Source organism: Venturia canescens, chromosome 4 (assembly GCF_019457755.1).
Source record: "Venturia canescens isolate UGA chromosome 4, ASM1945775v1, whole genome shotgun sequence".
NCBI lineage: Eukaryota > Metazoa > Arthropoda > Insecta > Hymenoptera > Ichneumonidae > Venturia > Venturia canescens.
This window is the reverse complement of record NC_057424.1, coordinates 2,066,845-2,087,182: the sequence shown is the minus strand read 5'-3', so window position 1 is coordinate 2,087,182 and position 20,338 is coordinate 2,066,845. Positions and strand designations below refer to the sequence as shown.

The 20,338-nt window shown below is 39.1% G+C and overlaps 1 protein-coding gene across 1 annotated transcript; it reads left to right on the top strand.

Moving 5' to 3' along the window:
• Positions 1-9,624: 9,624 nt before the first annotated feature.
• On the top strand, positions 9,625-19,963 carry LOC122408943 (uncharacterized). The gene is made up of 4 exons (XM_043416077.1): positions 9,625-9,730; positions 9,809-10,037; positions 16,029-16,441; positions 16,910-19,963. Exons 2-4 carry the CDS (start codon positions 9,890-9,892, stop codon positions 19,961-19,963), a joined length of 3,615 nt encoding a protein of 1,204 aa, XP_043272012.1. The 5' UTR covers positions 9,625-9,730; positions 9,809-9,889.
• Positions 19,964-20,338: the final 375 nt, after the last annotated feature.

Below are 20,338 nucleotides of genomic sequence, written 5' to 3'. Positions count from 1 at the left end.
TGTTTGGGTTAGAGTGGCTATCTTTATTACCAACTGTTTGGGTTTGTTTGGGTTTGAGCAGGAAATCTACTTGACCGACGGTCGGTAAGGTAGATTCCTACATGGCGCGGAACCGGCCTAGCTCTACTACTCACATTACAATGTGATGAGTGATGGAAAAATGTTACATCACTCATTACAATTTGATGGGTAATGGGAAATTTTTTCATCACTCATTACAATGTAATGAGTAATGAAATGACTAATGCATCACAAAAAGTGATGCATTACTTGCGACCCTGGCAAGCAGTATTGTGAGATTTCAAAAACTTGAAAACATTCATATATATTTTATTCATCATAGAGATTTTCAGAATTTTAGAATCGGAACTCTTGAGATGAAATCGAGATGACGTCATCAATCAGATTTCACGCAAGACCACTTCGCAGTTATGACGTCACCGGAATTCCCCGACGCAAAGAAGGTCACTGCGCAGTTATGACGTCACCGTAATTCCCCGACGCAAACAAGGTCAATGCGCAGTTATGACGTCACCGTTCCCCCCCCCCCCCCTCCCATGGAACCTTCTGGAACATGCGCAGTATCCCCCCCCCCCCACTCCCATGGAACCTTCTAGAACATGCGCAATAGAACCTGCGCAATAGAATTTTCTGTGCATGCGCAGTAGAGAAAAAGTGGTCCAGAACCGGCCTAGTATCAGAGAACATAGATTTACATGGAACAACAGGCCATATGGGCGCACTTGGCTGGGGTCCGACCCCGGCCACCATAGCGCTGTGCAATATACATGAGACCGCACACACTGACGCTGGGGTCCTTGCACGCGCATTCTCGCACCCATGCGTTCAGCCATGCTTACTTGGTGTACTTGAGGCTTGTGGTCCCGATGCAAGGCAACCTGACCCCAGACCCCAAGCATGCACACGTTTTTATTAATGAATAGAATTTTCGAGAATTGGTTTTATCTATTGTGCAAGAATCGCATATTCTTTCTACATTTAACAATACTTTTGCATTTTATTCATTAAAGTTAAAATCAAAGTTAAAGTTAAAGTAAAAAATGCCTGAGCATGACCGCTGTGCTTACAACGGATGCTGTAATTCCGCACTGAAGACGCCCGATCTCAGTTTCCACCGATTTCCTCGTGACGATATCGAACGGTATGTACTTGAATGATAAGCATAAAGGAATTTCAATAATAAACGTTGCAAAAGTAGATTCATCTCGACCAACACAATTTATTTTAAAAACTCAGTGTTTTCATCAGGATGCAATAAATAGCAATCAAAGGATATACTTCTCTGACAGCCACAATAAGGTAATTGTAAATAATTCACTCTGCAATAACGCTCGCACGAGAATGACTTATCTACAATTTTTAACATACACCATACTATTGACAGATGCATTCCTATCATTTTATTTGATAAATTAGAAAAGCATGTTTAGAAATGTCTTGAAAAATTTGGTAACTACATTGTCGACTATTTTCGTGGTTGCTTTTTTGAATTTGGTTAAAATCAATTGTTCTATTAAATTTTTGCAAAATGAATTGAGAAAATAGTAATATTCAAGTTTCGTTTTGTTTTCAATTAATAATTAAAATCATTATCAAGAGACGCGGTAGCGGCTCGACGCCAAGTATTAAAAGGAAAAACTGCAGCGCAAAAGAAAAGCCAGCGCGAGCCCTGCCGCTACTCTTATATACGCGAATATGCCGGTTTTATGACGTCACAGAATTTTCAAATGGCTCTCACAAATAAACCATTTCATAAAAGAACTTGAAAATTTGTGACGATTTTTTTTCGATTTTTCTCTTTCCATTGGTCTTTGTTGCAAGTAAATCCGTCCAGTAGATCCTGAGATATGTAACGTTAGTGATTTAAAATCCATCATTTCGGGATTTTCATTTTCTTAGAGACAGAGGGGCGTAAGTTACGCTTGTTTACATTTGGACTTACGTCCTTTGCACGATTTCTTACTTTTGTCACACTCTACGTCACGCACTACGCTGAACGCGGCTACCCCCTCTCCTTCTGAGTCGCCGAGCGAGAGAGACAGAGAATGGGCGCACAGCGGGGGCAATACCAGCTCCTGGTTTGCGCATAAAATATGTATATAATTATATAATATATATTTTATTTATTAATATTAATTAATAATAAAATATTATTATAATAAATATTTTATTATAATTAATATATAATATAATATATATATATTATATTATACAATATATAATATAAAATGATAATAATATAATAAAACAAAAAAATTGAATAATACGAATAACATTAAATAATAAATAATAAAAATAAAAAAATATAAAATTCTGGTCGACGCCGCTGGATATTTCGAAGATGTCTAGGGCGATAGATCATGGGTTTTGGAGGACTAGGTTTACGTACATTCTATCGCGAATTTCGATTTCTAGGTGGACGACCCCATAGTTTTTTATGTCCAGATATATTCCTCCATGGTTTTCGCGATCGAGGTTGACGGCTCCACAGGTTTCGATGTCCAGGTATGTTTCTCCATGGTTTTCGTGGTCTCGGATAATTCCTCTATGGGTTTCGATGTCTAGGTATATTCCTGTATGGTTTCTGATGTGCAGGTGTATTTCTCCATAGTTTTTAATGTCCAGGTGTATTTCTCCATAGTTCTTGATGTCTAAGGTATATTTCTCCATGGTTTTCGTGGTCTAAGTTTGTCTCTTCATGGTTTTTGCGGTCGAGGTCGATGGTTCCACAGTTTTCGATGTCTAGGTATGTTTCTCCATGATTTTCGTGGTCTAGGATAATTTCTCCATGGGTTTTGATGTCTAGGTATATTCCTTCATGGTTTTCAATGCCTAGACGTGTTCCTTCATGGTTTTCGTAGTCTAGGTATATTCCTCCATGGTTTTCGATGTATGGATACGTTTCTCCATGGTTTTCGTGGTCTAGGTACATTGCTCCATGGTTTTCGTGGTCTAGGTAGATTCCTCCATGGTTTTCGTGGTTCAGGTATATTCCTCCAGAGTTTTCGATGTCTGGATATGTTTCTCCATGGTTTTCGTGGACTAGGTAGATTCCTCCATGGTTTTCGTGGTCTAGGTAGATTCCTCCATGGTTTTCGTGGTCTAGGTATGATTCTTCATGGCTTTCGCAGTCGAAGTCGACGGCTCCACAGTTTTCGATGTCCAGGTATGTTTCTCTCGGGTTTTCGTGGTCTAGGATAATTCCTCCATGGGTTTCGATGTCTAGGTATATTCCTCTATGGTTTTCAATGTCTAGGCATGTTTCTTCATGGTTTTCGTGGTCTAGGATAATTCCTCCATGGGTTTTGATGTCTAGGTATATTCCTTCATGGTTTTCGATGTCTGGATATGTTCCTACATGGTTTTCGTGGTCCAGGTATATTCCTCCATGGTTTTCGATGTATGGATATGTTTTTCTATGGTTTTCGTGGTCTACGTAGATTCTTCCATGGTTTTCGTGGTCTAGGTATGTGTCTTCATGGTTTTCGCAGTCGAGGCCGATGGCTCCACAGTTTTCAATGACCAAGTATGAAGGACCACGAAAACCATGTTCCTTCATGGTTTTCGTGGTCCAGGTATATTCCTCCATGTTTTTCGTTGTCCAGGTATATTCCTCCATGGTTTTCAATGTCTAGGCATGTTTCATCATGGTTTTCGTGGTTCAGGTATATTCCTCCATGTTTTTCGATGTCTGGGTATGTTTCTCCATGGTTTTCGTGGTCTAAGTTGATGGTTCCACAGTTTTCGATGGCTAGGTCTGAGTTTCCATAGTTTTTGTTCTCTAGGTATATTTCTTCATCATTTCCGTGATCTAGGTCGATGACTCCATACTTTTCGATGTCTAGATATGTGTTTACATATTTTTCAATGTATAGGTATATTCCTCCATGGTTTTGGATGTCCAGGTATATTTCTTCATAGTTTTAAATGTCTACGTATGTTTTTTCATGGTTTTCGTGGTCCAGGTATATTCCGTCATGGCCTTTGACGCTAGGTCAACAATTCCATAGTTTTCGATGTTTGGTTATGGTTCTCCATGGTTTTCATGGTCTAGGTCGACGGTTCCATTGTTTTCGATGTCTACGTCGACAGCTCCATGGTTTTCGATGGCTAGGTATATTTCTCCATGGCTTTCGTCGTCCTGGTATGTTTTTTTTCATGCTTTTCGAGGTCTAGATCAACGGCTCCGTAGTTTTCAATGTCCAGGTATGTTTTCCCATTGTTTTCGTGGACTAGGTTGACGACTTCATAGTTTTCACTATCCCGGTCGATAGCTCCATAGTTTCCGATGTTAAGGTGAATTTGTCCATGGTTCCCGATATGAAAGTCAATGGCTCTATAGTTTCCGATAGTGTGGTGAGTTTTTCTAAGCTTTTCGATATCTAGGTCGTCGGCTCTATAGTTTACGATGTCTAGTTTGGCGACTATACGGTTTTCGATGCCTAGGTGGATGACTTCGTATTTTTCAATATATATTCGACAATTTTATATTTCCTGATATTTAGGTAAACGGTGCAATGGTTTACGATATATTTCCTCATAGTTATCGATATCTAGATCTGCGCTTTAATAGTTTGCATTGACGAGGCAGGTTCAGACGTTACAGAAAAAATATCACTGGACACCAATAACCATAAAGCTGTGGTCTTAGACATTGAATACCATGGAAACATCTCCTTGGACATTGCAAACCATTGACAGTATCCATGTCAACATGGAATCCATGAATGAAAAGAAGATAGTTTCAAAAATCATTTTTCCAAGTAAACAAGTGGAGCTTTTCAAAAAAAGGAATAGAAAATGAAAATATCATCCCATTGCATAGGAATTTCCCAATCTTTCATTAGAAAATTCGATTTGCTGAATGGATAATCAAAATCGTCACCATTATTGCTTGTAAAAGGTTTCAACTCACATGAACATAACCGCACAGTTTTCGTCTGTCTACATAGAATAATTGGCTGTGTCGATTGCTTTTGGCACATAGAGAAAAGCACTCAACTTGAAACAAATCGTTTTAAAAATTTTCGTCGAAGACGAGGAATGTATTTTTTTTCTTAAGTAAATATTGTCACGCCTCTAAAAAATAAGCTAAATTAGAAAAAAAAATAATTGACAAAGTAAAAAAAGAACGCCAATTATTAAAAGGTCGCGACCGTAGTTTCCAATAATTTTCTATATTTGCATTATCAATAAAAAACTTCAAAATATAAAAAAAAATGAGATCGTTTTCTGAAGTTGACAAATATAGTGAATGAAATACGATTTCTATATAGTTGTCACGTCTCGCAAAAAGAAGTGAAATCAGTAAATATTAAAACTTCAAAAAGTAAAATAGGCACGCCAAGTATTAAAAGGTCGTGACCGTCGTTTTAAATGATTTTCTATATTCGCATTGTCAATAAATAAATTTTAAAAAATGTTTAACTGTGAAAAAATATGAGATCTATTGTAACATATACAGTGAATGAATTACGTTTCCTGTAGGAATTCTGAATTTTGGAAATAAAAAAAAATGAGATCATTTTCTAACGTACCCAAGTACAGTGAATGAATTAAGGTTCTTGTGGAATTCATTCGTGTACACTTTTAGCCTTAATCCCTCACTTATTCAGAAAAATTGTCCAGCAAACGTCACAGAGCAACAAAGGTTTCTCGAATGATTCTGCAATTATTAAGAGATTATCATCTGTTTTTATGCTAGCTCGGGTTATAAACTTAAAACAGTTTACGCGTACAAGTGCATGCATTGTATCTATACGATGAACTGCACAAATTCATTTTCAACATTACACACAAGCTTGGCGTGCATGGTTTTCAATCGGAAGCTCGGCGAAGGAATGCCTCATCCGTCCATATATTTGAAGAAAACTTTATGATCCTCTCATGTAATTGTTTTTTAATTTGCCATCCCTTTTCCATCCAACTATTTTATTGAGTAGTTCGACGTGAGATCCCGCGCTGTGTACACAAAGAAAAATATCTATTCTTGACTAGTTTGACTGATAAATTTATTACTCCAAATGTTTCGTATTCAACGCGTTTTCTTTTCTCAAATCAATGTTTACACAGCTTACTTCTTTGTTCATCCATTTCAATACTTGTGTAATTCATCCAATCATCTGCCCATTTGGTAAAAAAAAGAGTGTACGGACAAACGAGTGAAAGTGACGCGTGGATAAATTAAAATGCGTATGGGCATGAAAGAATGGCCGTATCTATCCGTACAAGATAAAGGCATATAAAGGGATTGATTGATTTCATTTCTTTATCCGTTCGTTTAATTGTTCAATTTTATCCACAAATTTCACCCATCTGTATTGTTTACCAAATCATTATATAACAGGGCCCCTCTTATTTTATTGGGGGATCGATTTTTTTCACACTCGTTCATACAATTCTAATTAATTATTGTTTTCATAGTAAATTTAAACAATTGTCTCTTCCCGAGCTTCCGATTGAAAACCATGCACGCCAAGCTTGTGTGTAATGTTGAAAATGAATTTGTGCAGTTCATCGTATAGATACAATGCATGCACTTGTACGCGTAAACTGTTTTAAGTTTATAACCCGAGCTAGCATAAAAACAGATGATAATCTCTTAATAATTGCAGAATCATTCGAGAAACCTTTGTTGCTCTGTGACGTTTGCTGGACAATTTTTCTGAATAAGTGAGGGATTAAGGCTAAAAGTGTACACCAATGAATTCCACAAGAACCTTAATTCATTCACTGTACTTGGCTACGTTAGAAAATGATCTCATTTTTTTTTATTTCCAAAATTCAGAATTCCTACAGGAAACGTAATTCATTCACTGTATATGTTACAATAGATCTCATATTTTTTCACAGTTAAACATTTTTTAAAATTACCAATATACAGTAATATTAGAAAACAGGAATCGTGTTCTTAATTTATGCACTTTCGAAGCTTGCACTTGTTTTCTCCTTTCAGCTCTATTGCGAATTAAGGGTAAAACTGCAATAAATGTGTTCCATTTTCGTGACTTTCAAATTTCGTGATAAGAACGAGCGTTTTTTATAATTGGAACACGCCTTTCGGGCAAAATTGAATGCATGGTAGCATAAAAAACTATACACTTTGTTATGTCTAATATTCTGCATTTTTCATTTTCAATAATCTGTGGATGTATAATTTTTTTTGCAATTAAGGTCATCTATCAGTTGTATAGTCGATGAAAATCCTATCACACGGTTTTTTCCAAATGTCTTGATAGTTCAAATAAAATATGAGTCGCACACAGTTTTATCAAAGAATAAGGTGTAACTTTTATATTTTTTGAAATTTCAAGGATGACGGAGTAAACCATTTCACTATTTTTCAGATGTCTCTCTCACGACCTTTAATTATATTAATCCTCAGCTATATTATCTATACTTTTTTTACGACCTGTTTTACTTACGAGAAACATTATGACTGATTTAATTTGCATCGCGATGCTTCGAATTTTTTATGTATTGAATGAATTTCGAAAATTTTTTTTTTTCATTTTTTTTGCCACAAGAATGAGAATGCTCGTTCGATTCAACATAAAGAAGTCCGGGGCAAATCGGAGTCCTCGAATAACTACGGAAGCTTTTTACCATTCTTCCAACTTATGTATTTCGAAATTTCTTTTTTTCCGCTTTTTCACCCCTTCATTCAATACTTCTTTAAAGCTGCTTCTTTAAAAACACCAGTCAAGAGTTTTGAGAATATTTGTTTATTTTTCACTCTTGAAAACCAATAAATGTACCGTAATTTGTGCAAATTAAAAAGAAAAACAATACTTTCGGCGAGGCAAAACGAGGTAAATCTCAAAAATTCATAAAAGTTTTATCACTTCAATTTTCATCCAATTTACTTTGACTGCTTCTTTAAAAAAACCAATCAAGGTACATTTTATTGGAGCAAGGATATTGGAGCAAGGAAAATTTTACAAAGTTTTGCGAGGTACTCGTTTTGTCCACACCAAAAATATTATTTTCCTTTTAAATTATTGATAAAAGTTAAAAATTACAGTACATATAGTATATTAGTAGTAGGTGGTGCACTATGGCGACCCCCACTCCTATCCCCACTCCTTTCCCCCACTAGGCCGAGCGGCCGGCGTTGTGGGCGAGAGGTTTGCGGGTGTGCGGAGGGGGTGTGAGCGTGTCGTCATAGTGCACCATCGTTTTTTCCGGTGTATATTTTTTTTTATTTTATATTTGTAAAAAATATAAAATAAAAAATCTCTCTTTCTCTATACATATTAATTTTATTTTTAAAATGGATAAAAAAAAAAATTAAAAAGAAAAAATAAAAATAAAATAAAATAAAATAAAAAATATATATTGAAAAAACTCACCGGGGTGACGCGTCTCTCTCTCTCCCCGATCCAGGCTCCACGACGCTGTCTCGCGCACCATTGTTTTTCACGCGCGCGCGCGCACACACACACACACACACACACACACACACACACACACACACGCGCGCGCGCGCGCGCGCGCGCACACGCACACACACACGCACGCACGCATGCACACGCACACAATCTATTCCTCGGCACCGGCCGGGGTGTCGACAGCGTCGACGAAGCCGTCGTCGTCGCCCCCCTCGTCGTACCCGTGATAGCCGTCGGGTACCAGCAGCTCGTTCACGAGTACACCCCCGAGATCCCGGCCGTCCTCAGCAAACAGCAGGACGCTCAGGGGGTGCCGTGTACAATGTCGGATGAATCAGTGCGTTCTTGTATTTTGGGTCTTTTACGTCTAACAAAACCGCATAGCGCTCAGCTGAGACGTCGGTGTAATGATCTATGGTGTTACGAGCTGCTGCGTTTATCGGGTGATCGACTCGTGAACAGACTTAAATACGTGATCTGGTGGGCCCCTTTACGCGCTCTAGTGGTGGCCTATAACAGAGGCATATTAAGTGGTCAACGAGTGCTGGGTGTTGTGTATGAGGAGTTACAGCGCCGCGGTGTTTTAGAAGTTCCCCGCGTAAGAGGCCTTGTCGATGAAATCAGATGTAAGTACCATTAGCTCGATAAATCACTGTTGTTGGCGGTTAGCAATACAGCAGTTATTTTTACCATAGGCTATCGGCAGTTTTACGATGCGGGGAGTGACGAAGAAGAGGCTCTCGCTGAGGCGACGACAGCTGTGGAGGAAACGGATCTAGAGCGTCAAACCGCCCTCTACCGTGCGTATTCAACTCTGTTTTGGCGTTATTATCCTCGATTTTCGTTTTTAGACATAAAAACTACTGGGGGTGGTATTTTTTCAGAACCGCTGCATGAGGAGGGGGTAGGGGAAGAGCCTAGAGCGAGCACGTCGGCAGCCCCGGCCGAGCCGATACAGCAGGATTTCACCATAGGCCATCGGCAGTTTTACGACGCGGTGAGCGACGAAGAAGAAGAAGAGGCTCTCGCTGAGGAGACGAGAGCTGTGGAGGAAGCAGAGCATCAAACCGCCCTCTACCGTGCGTATTCAGCTCTGTTTTGGCGTTATTATCCTCGATTTTCGTTTTTAGACATAAAAACTACTGGGGCGGTATTTTTTTCAGAACCGCAGTATGAGGAGAGGGCTGAGGAAGAGCCTAGGGCGAGCACTTCGGCAGCATCGGCCGAACCGATACCGCTGCAACCCGAGTCTGATGACGACGAGGCGTCGACTATTCTCAACCCCTCCTTGATGTTTAGCGATCGGTCTGATATACTGGGTAAGCATAGTCGTACAATGATAATAAAATAAAAATAAACCGCGTTAATAAACAGAAATTATGAAATAACCCAAACAGCTGTGTACCGGCAAGCCAGAGCAAACGATGACGACGGAGCGATAGCGGGTCCATCGTATCACCACCATCGTCAGCAGGAAGATGACCCTACAGCCCGAGAATCAGCTGGGGGTGTATCCGATGGATGCTCGACAGGAAGAGGAGGAGGAGGAGGAGCGTCTAAACGAGGAGCGATTAGAAGCTAGACGCTTCGGCCTATGGTTTCAAGAGCTGATGGAGTGTGATTCAGGTAAAGAAATAAAACCATAAACTTCCCCTTGGGAAAAAAAGGTTGGGACAAGTACATTGATGGTCCCTTGTTTCTGGATGACATAGGAAAAAAAATCAGAACCACGAAAAAAATTCTATAGAAATAATAAACGAAAAATTGTTAAGTTCAAAAAAATTCAACAATAAAAAACAATCGAAAAAAATTCTGTAAAGAAAAATAAAATTTTTCAAAAAAATTCATAAATATTGAACAAATTGAAAAATGTACTATCCAAGTTACATGCAGTATAAAAATGTCTGATATCAATTAGAGGCCAAGTTTTTATTGATAATTTGGAATATTTATTGAACAAATCGGAAACTTTAATTGAAACTCATGATAATTATTTTCAAGAAAAAAGTTAATGAAAAAAAAGTCATAACGGAAGTTACGTGCAGTACTAAAATGTATTATATCAATTCGAGGTCAAGTATTTATCAGTTATTCGAAATATAATCTCCGGCGACAAATGAGCGTTGAGAATCCTTGTCGGGCTCACTACGTTTTATCAAAATTACTAAAAAATTAATGGAAATAAAATCATTAAAAATTCACATGAAAGTCATTCGTTATTTCAACAAGGTACACACTTTAAAGAATCGATTCCCCTCCGACTTTCAGGATCCCCTGGTATTATTCACAACATTCAACTTCGATTGGATCGGTACAAATTATGTTCAAATACGTCTTAAACGTACTTGTCCGGCCCATCACTTTTTATTCAAATTCCTCATTCGAAAACAAATCAAAAACGAAGTTAATGCATGTGTTAATATTAAGGAACAGTAATTCCCGAGAAAATAATTTTCCTTCGAATCGCTCTTGTCAAAATGAAACGAAAATGAAAGATGAAGTTGATTAATCTATTTATATTATATGGAGTCATAATTCACAACAAAATCATTTTTCTTCAAATTCCAGGAATCCACGTGTCGTACTCGACTAGTGATATTTATCAAAATGTGTACGTGACTATAGAAAAAAAAACATTGCATGGCTGAGTAGGTTCGAAAATTTCTAGTAATGCGCCTGATTATTTCTCATTTTCATTGGTTCTTACCGAATGGTATGTGTTCACTGAAGAAAATGAGAAGTAGATATTGCTATACGAACTTGCGAACAATCAAGTTCAAATTACTTGGAGATATTATTTTTATTTCTATCCATTTTATTATATTAGTCATTATAGAACAGCCCTAATTTGTTTTCGAATGAGCAATTTGAATAAAAAGTGATGGGCCGGACAAGTACGTTTAAGACGTATTTGAACATAATTTGTACCGATCCAATCGAAGTTGAATGTTGTGAAAGTCGGAGGGGAATCGATTCTTTACAGTGTGTATCTTGTTGAAGTAACGAATGACTTTCATGTGAATTTTTAATGATTTTATTTCCATTAATTTTTTAGTAATTTTGATAAAACGTTGTGAGCCCGACAAGGATTCTCAACGCTCATTTGTCGCCGGAGATTATATTTCGAATAACTGATAAATACTTGACCTCGAATTGATATAATTCATTTTAGTACTGCACGTAACTTCCGTTATGACTTTTTTTTCATTAACTTTTTTCTTGAAAATAATTATCATGAATTTCAATTAAAGTTTGCGATTTGTTCGATAAATATTTCAAATTATCAATAAAAACTTGGCCTCCAATTGATATCATACATTTTTATACTGCATGTAACTTGGATAGTTTATTTTTCAATTTGTCCAATATTTATGAATTTTTTTGAAAATTTTTTATTTTTCTTTACAGAATTTTTTCGATTGTTTTTTATTTTTGTTGAATTTTTTTGAAGTTTTCAATTTTTCGTTTATTATTTCTATAGAATTTTTTTCCTGGTTCTGAATCTTTTTTCTATGTCATCCAGAAACAAGAGACCATCAATGTACTTGTCCCAACCTTTTTTTCCCTAGGGGAAGTTTATGGTTTGATATCACGCCTTTTTTCTCAAAAGTTCCTCATTTATGTTATGACGGTTATAGGATTTTAGTATAAATTTCTATGAATTAATTGCTTAGTACATTTTTATAGATTCCATTCTCATACGAACATTTTTTATGGGATAATCTTTTTCATGAAATTATCAGCAAATAAGGGACCATCAATGTACTTTTCCCAATCTTATTTTCCCTGTGTATGATGTTCGGCTTATAAAGTTGGTTTCCACCATAAAAAACCAATTTTTCGTAAAAATTGTAGTGAAAATATTTCGTCACAAGTCTGCCCTTGAACTTTGGCGATTTTTTTCCTCATACTCTAATATGTTATGCCTATTAGGAACTCAACAGCATGGAGGAATCCGGGATGAGGCCCGAGAAATGAATTTCGGTTTATAATGTTGGTTTCCACGTAAATAACCAATTTTTCTTCAAAATTGTACTGAAAATATTTCGGCACTGGTTTGGTCTTGGACTTTGGTGATTTTTCTCCTTGTCTTCTAATATGTTTTGTCTATTGGGAATCCAAGAGCATGAAGAAATACGTGTTGTGGGCCATAATATGATTTTCGGCTTATAACGTTGGTTTCCACGAAATAAGATCTATTTTTCGTCAAAATTGTACTGGAAATATTTCGTCACAGGTCTGTTTTTGCACTTTGGCTTTTTTTTTTCTTCTACTCTAATATGCTATGCTTATTGGGAACCCAAGAGAATGGTAGAAAGCGGGTTGGGGGCCGAGATATGATTTTCAGCTTATAACGTTGGTTTCCGCGACAAAAGATCTATTTTTCGTCAAAATTGTACTGGAAATATTTCGTCTCCTGTCTGTCCTTGGCCTTTCGCGATTTTTTCCAAGTCTTCATACCAAGAAAGAACTGATGTAAAGATTTCCTTAATAGAACAGATTTTATTTATCCCTGTTCTTTAAAATTCAAATGAAAGATAGATCAAATTCATAACACGAAAAATCCAACGGATTTGCCCACTTTAAATGTCGCTTTTGCATTCTGAATCTAGAGATTTCATTTCATCCAAAACGTGCCCTCAATGAAATATATTTCCAAAGTTTGCAAGTGGCCGCTGAGGTCCAATTATCCACAATTTGATAGTTGCTAAAAAAAAGTACCCGAAAACTTCTAACATTTATTATGCCAGAACTCAAAGCAGCAAAAAAACTAAGCGAACTTAATTCAACAGAGCAACAGAATTCAAAGACGTTTAAGGTACCTGCATTGGTTTTGGAGGAAAACCATTTCAGGACAATTCAGAAATGAATTTAGAAATTCGAAAACTCACAATGGAGTAGAAAAAGGAAAATTGAAGTATTTAGAAAAGCGGAAGACTTTTGTGATGAATTTTCTAGATTACATGAGACGGTTGGAGTAAATGATTTGAATGATTGGCACACATGCTGCAACACAGAAATTTAAAATTTTGGAAGTATTCGCTGCATATCAGTCATATAAACTTCAATAGTATTTGAAAAGGAACACTTAAAAGCTTGCCGAACCAAGTTCCATTATATATTACCATAATCAAAGATAAGGGGTGATCCGTCCCATATATATTTATCCACAAAAATTTCAGAGTTCGCAGGTATCTGCTGCGGTTCAATGTATCTGCGCAATGAGCTTCGAAGACAGCAATTTCAAATCTATCCATAAATGAGCAACTGAAGACTTTTATAATCAATTTTTTAATTAGAATAACTACACACTTTTCATATCATCAGCAAAAAAAGCATCCATAGGCTTTCTGGAAAAGTTTCCAAATTTATCACTCGTCAGACCTAATGGGAAAAGAATAACTACACACTATACCAAGACCAGATGTTTTTTTGAAAATCTGATTTACAAAATGTGTAATTCAAGATCATGGTCAGAAACCTCTCGAATCATGTTACCACAATCATCATGAAGGAGTAGAAAATCATAGGACACATATTAGGGAACGAATTAATAATATGAATCGATCCGCTGCAAACTGATGGGGTGGAAACAAGGATCGGAGAGGGCAGAGCCAAACTGAATATCAAGCAAAATATGGGGATGTTTAAAAATAATGACGACACAAGAAATAAATTAGAAAACATTTATTCAATTAAAGTTTCTAATATCATTCTAACAGTTGCGTGTATTTTTGTTCTATTTATTCGTATATATAACCTATGTACACATGATATATAATCACGCCACTGACAATATATTCGCACTGGACAATATTTCTCGTATTCTGGTTTAATTGAAGGATTATTTCAGTTAACACTTATTTCCAATCGAACGAAATGATGAAATCTTGAAAAGTTTCTTTGACATATGCATCGCGCATTTTTTATATTCTTTTTCACACACACATCACAGACTACATTTACGCGGCCGCTTTGATACCGGTTTAATATATCACAAATAACAAAATAAATAGTAATATGCACTTCTTTAGATGACGAAAATTATTTTTTTATTGATCCCGCACGTACTTCGTAATGTCGAAACTCTGTTCATACGATCAAAAACTGACACATGGTTTGTACATTATTATATGTATATCGATCGAATTTATGACTGCTGTTACCAGCTGTGCTGCGCCGTGTGCTACGTTCTGAAGTTGACGTCAGATTTCCAATCATCAACAACTAATTTTTCAACAACCAATGACAACGTTTAAAAATGGATGTCGTCAGATCCAACCAATCAGAAACTCGAGAGCATCAAAGTGCCTTTGATTGTGTTGTAAATATAGACGCATAAATTCTAGAATGTGTTGGTAACTTTTGCATAATCTTGAGCCTGTGCAAAGTTTTTTCTCAGCAATTACGCCACCGATCATGCTGATTGTGGGTAGAATCGAAAGAGAATTTATTAATTAATCTCCAGTTCAATTTTCAAAGCCTCAGATGACTCAGGAGTTTCGTAATTGAACAAAATGACATGCCAATTTTACCCCCACCACCGCGAATCGTTTTATTCAGAGAAAAGATAGTCTCGGCAAGCTCGGGCCAGCAGACGACAGGGCTGTCAATGTACTTGTCCCGAGACTCTACCGAGTCTCTTGATCACAAATAACAACATAAATAGTAATCTGCACTTCTTTAGATGATGAAAATTATTTTTTTATTTATCCCGCACGCACTTCGTAATGTCGAAACTCTATTATTACGATCAAAAACTGACACATGGTTTGTACTCATATATATATATATATCGATTGATTTATGACTGCTGTTACCAGCTGTGCTGCGCCGTGTGCTACGTTCTGAAGTTGACGTCATATATTTTGTACATTCATAGTCAGTACTGAAATGCACATGCTATATGCTTGCGCATGCCATTTCAAACTTTGATGTAATTGGCCTAGGATTTTTTTCATTTCTCATTGGTTGGAACAAGAATATTCTCACCGGGGATTGGTGATCATGGGGGCCAAGGAGCCTATGCTTGTAGCGGTCAGAGTACGCGTATACAGATACGTCGAATCCCCAATGTGTTAGTAACTTTTGCATAATCTTAAGCCCGTGCAAAGTTTTTTCTCAGCAATTACGACACCGATCATGCTGATTTTGGGCTCATTCGACAGAGAACTTCTTAATTAGCTGAAAGTTCAATTTTCAAAGCCGTACAAAACTCATGAGTTTCGTAATTAAAGAAAATCGCATGCCAATTTTACCCCCACCACGGCGAATCGTTTTATTCAGAGAAAATATAGTCTCGGCGAGAGCCTCAGGCCAGCAGACGACAGAGCTGTCAATGTACTCGTCCCGAGACTCTACCGAGTCTCTTGATAACGTCTTCTCTCTCTTTCTCCCTCACTCGCGCGCTTTCTCTCTCTTTATCTCTAGCCCTTGCGGTATATACAGGATATGTTTAAAAAGGCTTTATTATATTTACCACAGGGTACTCGTCAGCTGACTCGTCAGCTATCTCGTTATAGGCGTACCGCGATTAGTACGAGGTACACTAAAGTTACAATATGCCTTTTTATCGGTGATCTCTACTCTATAACTCACGCCTTTGTTTGATTACAGATATACAAACGGGCGGGGGAAGAACACGCAATACACAGGGGAACGAGGCTTTCGGGGATGTGCAACCCCCGGGAGGGGGGATCATCATCACGCACGATACAGCCCGTTATTTCAAACGTTTTCAACTACGTGGTCGGGAGATAACATTGCGTATCCGCCAACCTCACGCTGGCGCAAACGTGACAACATGGCTTGAAGGACCATTCCGTGATCTTCTGACGCATCTCACGAGTCACTGTGAGGGTGGTGACTACGCGGGGATCTCGTTCTCCGCGAGCTGCTTAGCGCACGGCCCCGTCTGGCTTTCATTCCGTCCTGTCCGCGCCTATACATTTGTAGATATCTGGCAATTAATAACAAACATAGCTCAAAGTGCAGCGTCTCTGGATATTGATGATTCTTTCCATATAAAAGTATGTATCGTTAAAAGTTTGGAGGGTAGGGGGCGAAAAGGTTTGACACACGAGGGCGTTGCTAAAAAATCAATTTTAACGATTCGAAATACCGACAATCTGTGTCTACCGCGCTCGTTAGTAACAGCACGCGCGTACGCGGAAAGGGGTGAGATACGCTCGGGGGCTCTGCATTCTAGATGGCAGCGTATACGACAGATTAACGGGTCGCTTCAAAAAGAGGCGGCGCTTGAGCTCACCAGAAGCTCAAATGTTGTTATACAGCCCGCTGGCTGTGGTATGCGCGAAATTGTTATATACCAGAATTATTTGGCTCGCGAGGGGTAAGCTATCGTGGTTTTCGAGTTTTTGACTTTGGGGCGACGCGAAAGACCGGTGTTTGACGGTACACAGACGGTTATGGATACAGTAGGCTCAGTCCGGCACACGTTATACATTCTGTATTATGAGCGGTCGCATCATTTCCAGCCTATCTTGAATCTGCGTGGTGCTGTAGGCAGCTTAAACTTCTGCGCAATCTGTAACGCCCGTTCTCGTCGGGATCATAGATGTTTAAAAAAGAAATGCCCTCGCTGCCTTCAAGCACCGCCCTGCGCTCTGGGCGCAGCTGCCGCGATCAGATGCGAGACATGTAACCGCGATTTTTTTGGGGAACAATGTTTAGAAAATCACAGGGCTATTACCATCCGTCGTAAACACAGGGTAAACACTGTTTGCGAGTCTCTTCAGCGGTGCCGTAAATGCTTTCGGGCGATAAGACCTATAGAGAAAAAGACGCATGTGTGCGGGGAGGGTTTCTGTAAAACGTGTAAATCGCAGCAGCCCTATAATCACCTGTGCTATATGAGGCCTATTCGCGTCGATGAGAGGCCAAAAGAGAACATATTCATATTCTATGATTTTGAAACGCAGCAGTGTACCCCTGTAAAAGGTGATTCTGCAACGCGCGTTCACGAACCGAATCTTTGCGTAGCTCAACGTGTCTGCACCAAGTGCTGCGATAATGCTTCTATAGACGAGCCGTGCGAGCATTGCGGGGATCACGAGTTTATATTTAGGACGAACCCTGTGTGTCAACTTGTGGAGTTAGCCATACAGAGTATGCCGGGCTTCTCTCACATATTTTTAATAGCCCATAACGCCGATGGTTTCGACGCCCAGTTTATCCTGCGCTACTTCATCGAGGAGAAAAAAACGCAGCTCCCGTCTTTAATAATGAACGGCACTAAAATCATCACAATGCGCGTTGGCAAACTCGTGTTTCTCGACAGCTTGAACTACTTTCACATGCCTCTGAGCGCACTGCCTAAATCTTTCGGTCTAAAAACTGCTCTCGCCAAAGGATCTTTTCCGCATCTGTTCAATAGACCCGAGAATCAAAATTATATTGGGCCGATGCCGCCCGCAGCCGATTACTCTCCCGACACTATGCGCCCGGAGGAACGCGAGCGTTTTTTTGCATGGTATAACGAGTTAAAGAATGCCTCTTATGTATTTAACTTTTCAAACGAGCTCATAACCTATTGTAAAAACGACGTTACGATATTGAGACAGGCCTGTGTGGTTTTCCGGAAAATGTTCATGGACAGCGGACGCGTTTGCTCGTTTAGCGAAAACACAACAATCGCGTCCGCCTGCTTTCAAATCTGTCGAAAAAATTTTTTAAAACCTAACACGATCGGTATTATACCTACGGGTGGTTACAGATGGGTTCACAATCAGTCAAAAAAAGCGATCTATTGGCTCGTGTGGATGGAGCATTCTTTAATTCGTCGTATCATTCACGCAGGTCGCTCGCGCGAGTTTAAATTGCCTCAAAATTTATTAGTAGACGGTTACTACGAAACACCTGATTCAACCCACGTGTTACAGTTTCACGGTTGCTATTGGCACGGGTGCTTGAGCTGTTTCACTGTAAACAGAGACCGTGTACAAAGCGACGGTGATACATTGAACGAGCGTCTCGAGAGAACAAACGCTATATCGCAGAGAATCCGCTCAAGCGGCTACACGTTAACCGAGATTTGGGAGTGCGCGTATGACGGGATGATAAAAACAGATTTAGAGATGAGCGCTTTTGTGAGTGATCACCCTCTGGTTCGAGCGGAGCCTCTCAATCCGCGCGATGCTTTTTTCGGTGGTCGCACGGAAAACATGGTCACTCTGTACGATGTGAAAGACGGGGAGCAGATACGATATGTTGACGTTTGCTCTTTGTACCCATACATCTGCAGGTACGGCAAATATCCGGTGGGCCATCCAACGGTATACGTCGGCGACGAGTGCAGGGCGCTGACAGGTCCCGAAAATAATATCAGTCTTTCCCGCGTCGAGGGCCTTGTTAAATGTACAGTGCTTCCACTGCAAAATCTTTATCATCCGGTGCTGCCGGTGCGAATGCATCAGCGCCTGTTATTCGGGTTATGTCGTAGCTGCTGCGAAACAATGAATCAGGACGCGTGTCCTCATGAAGACCCCGCGGAGCGTGTATTTAGCGGTACTTGGGTGGTGGATGAATTGCGAAAAGCTATTGCGTGCGGGTATAAAATATTAACCGTGAGCGAGATTTGGCAGTATGAGATAACGCAGTACAACCGCGATACACAGGAGGGGGGCCTTTTCACCGGGTACATAAACACTTTTCTTAAAATCAAACAAGAGGCTAGCGGTTGGCCCGAGGGTTATACAGGTGACGAGACTGCCCAAGAGCGTTATATAACTTCTTTTAAGACAGCCGGAGGGGTTCAGCTGGAGCGGGGTGCGGTAGCGAAAAACCCGGGGCTGCGCTCGGTAGCCAAACTTCGTCTTAACTCCTTTTGGGGTGAATTTGGACAACGCGAAAATTTACCACAAACAGAAATAGTGTCGACACGCGAAAAACTTATGGAGTTGCTAAACAGCCCCGAGCACGAGATCACTGGTATGCTACCTGTTAACAACCAGGTGCTGTATGTTAATTATACGAAAACCGATGATGCTGTAATACCGTCTAATATAGCAAATACTGTCATAGCTGCATACACCACAGCCCAAGCCCGTTCAAAACTTTACACCTATCTCGAACCGCTGGGTAAGCGTGCTCTGTACTGCGACACCGATTCCGTTATTTATGTCACGAGAAAAGAGCCTGGAAAGTATGAACCGCCAACGGGTCAATTGCTAGGAGATTTAACCGACGAGCTAAGCTGTTACGGCGAGGGCAGTTACATTAAGTCTTTCATTTCAGGCGGCCCTAAATTTTATTCTTTCATAGTTAATACGCCGAGCGGCGCGGAAAGCGAGGTTTGCAAGGTTAAAGGCATAACGCTGAATTACGCAAACAGCTCGCTGATAAATTACGAATCAATACGGTCATTTATAATAGGTGAGAGAGAAAATCCTGTTGTACTACAGTTTGATTCAATACGTCGTACACCGTTCCACCAGGTTGTCACACGACCCGAAAAGAAATCGTGCATGCCTCTGAGCGTCAAGCGAAGACGTGATGGCGAATACGGCTCGCTCCCTTACGGCTACAAATAACAGTTTATAAAAACTCTCGCTTTAAACATTGTTAAGCAGCGTTGTAAAATATCTATGTTATTACTGTAAAATATTTAAACCATAAACTTCCCCTGGGGAAAAAAAGGTTGGGACAAGTACATTGATGGTGTCGTGTTTGCTGATAATTCCATCCACAAAAAAAAACTTGGAAACCGATGCCTCATTCTTCTTATTTGATTCGAACAGCTAAATCAATTGAAAAAAATTCCACCTAATTTACGTGCAGCATTAAAATTTATTATATCAATTCAAGGCCAAGTATTTTCTAATGAATTGAAAAAAGTTACCCCTTGAATTACGTGCAGCACTAAAATTTATGATATCAATCGGTGGACTAGTATTTTATTAGTAACT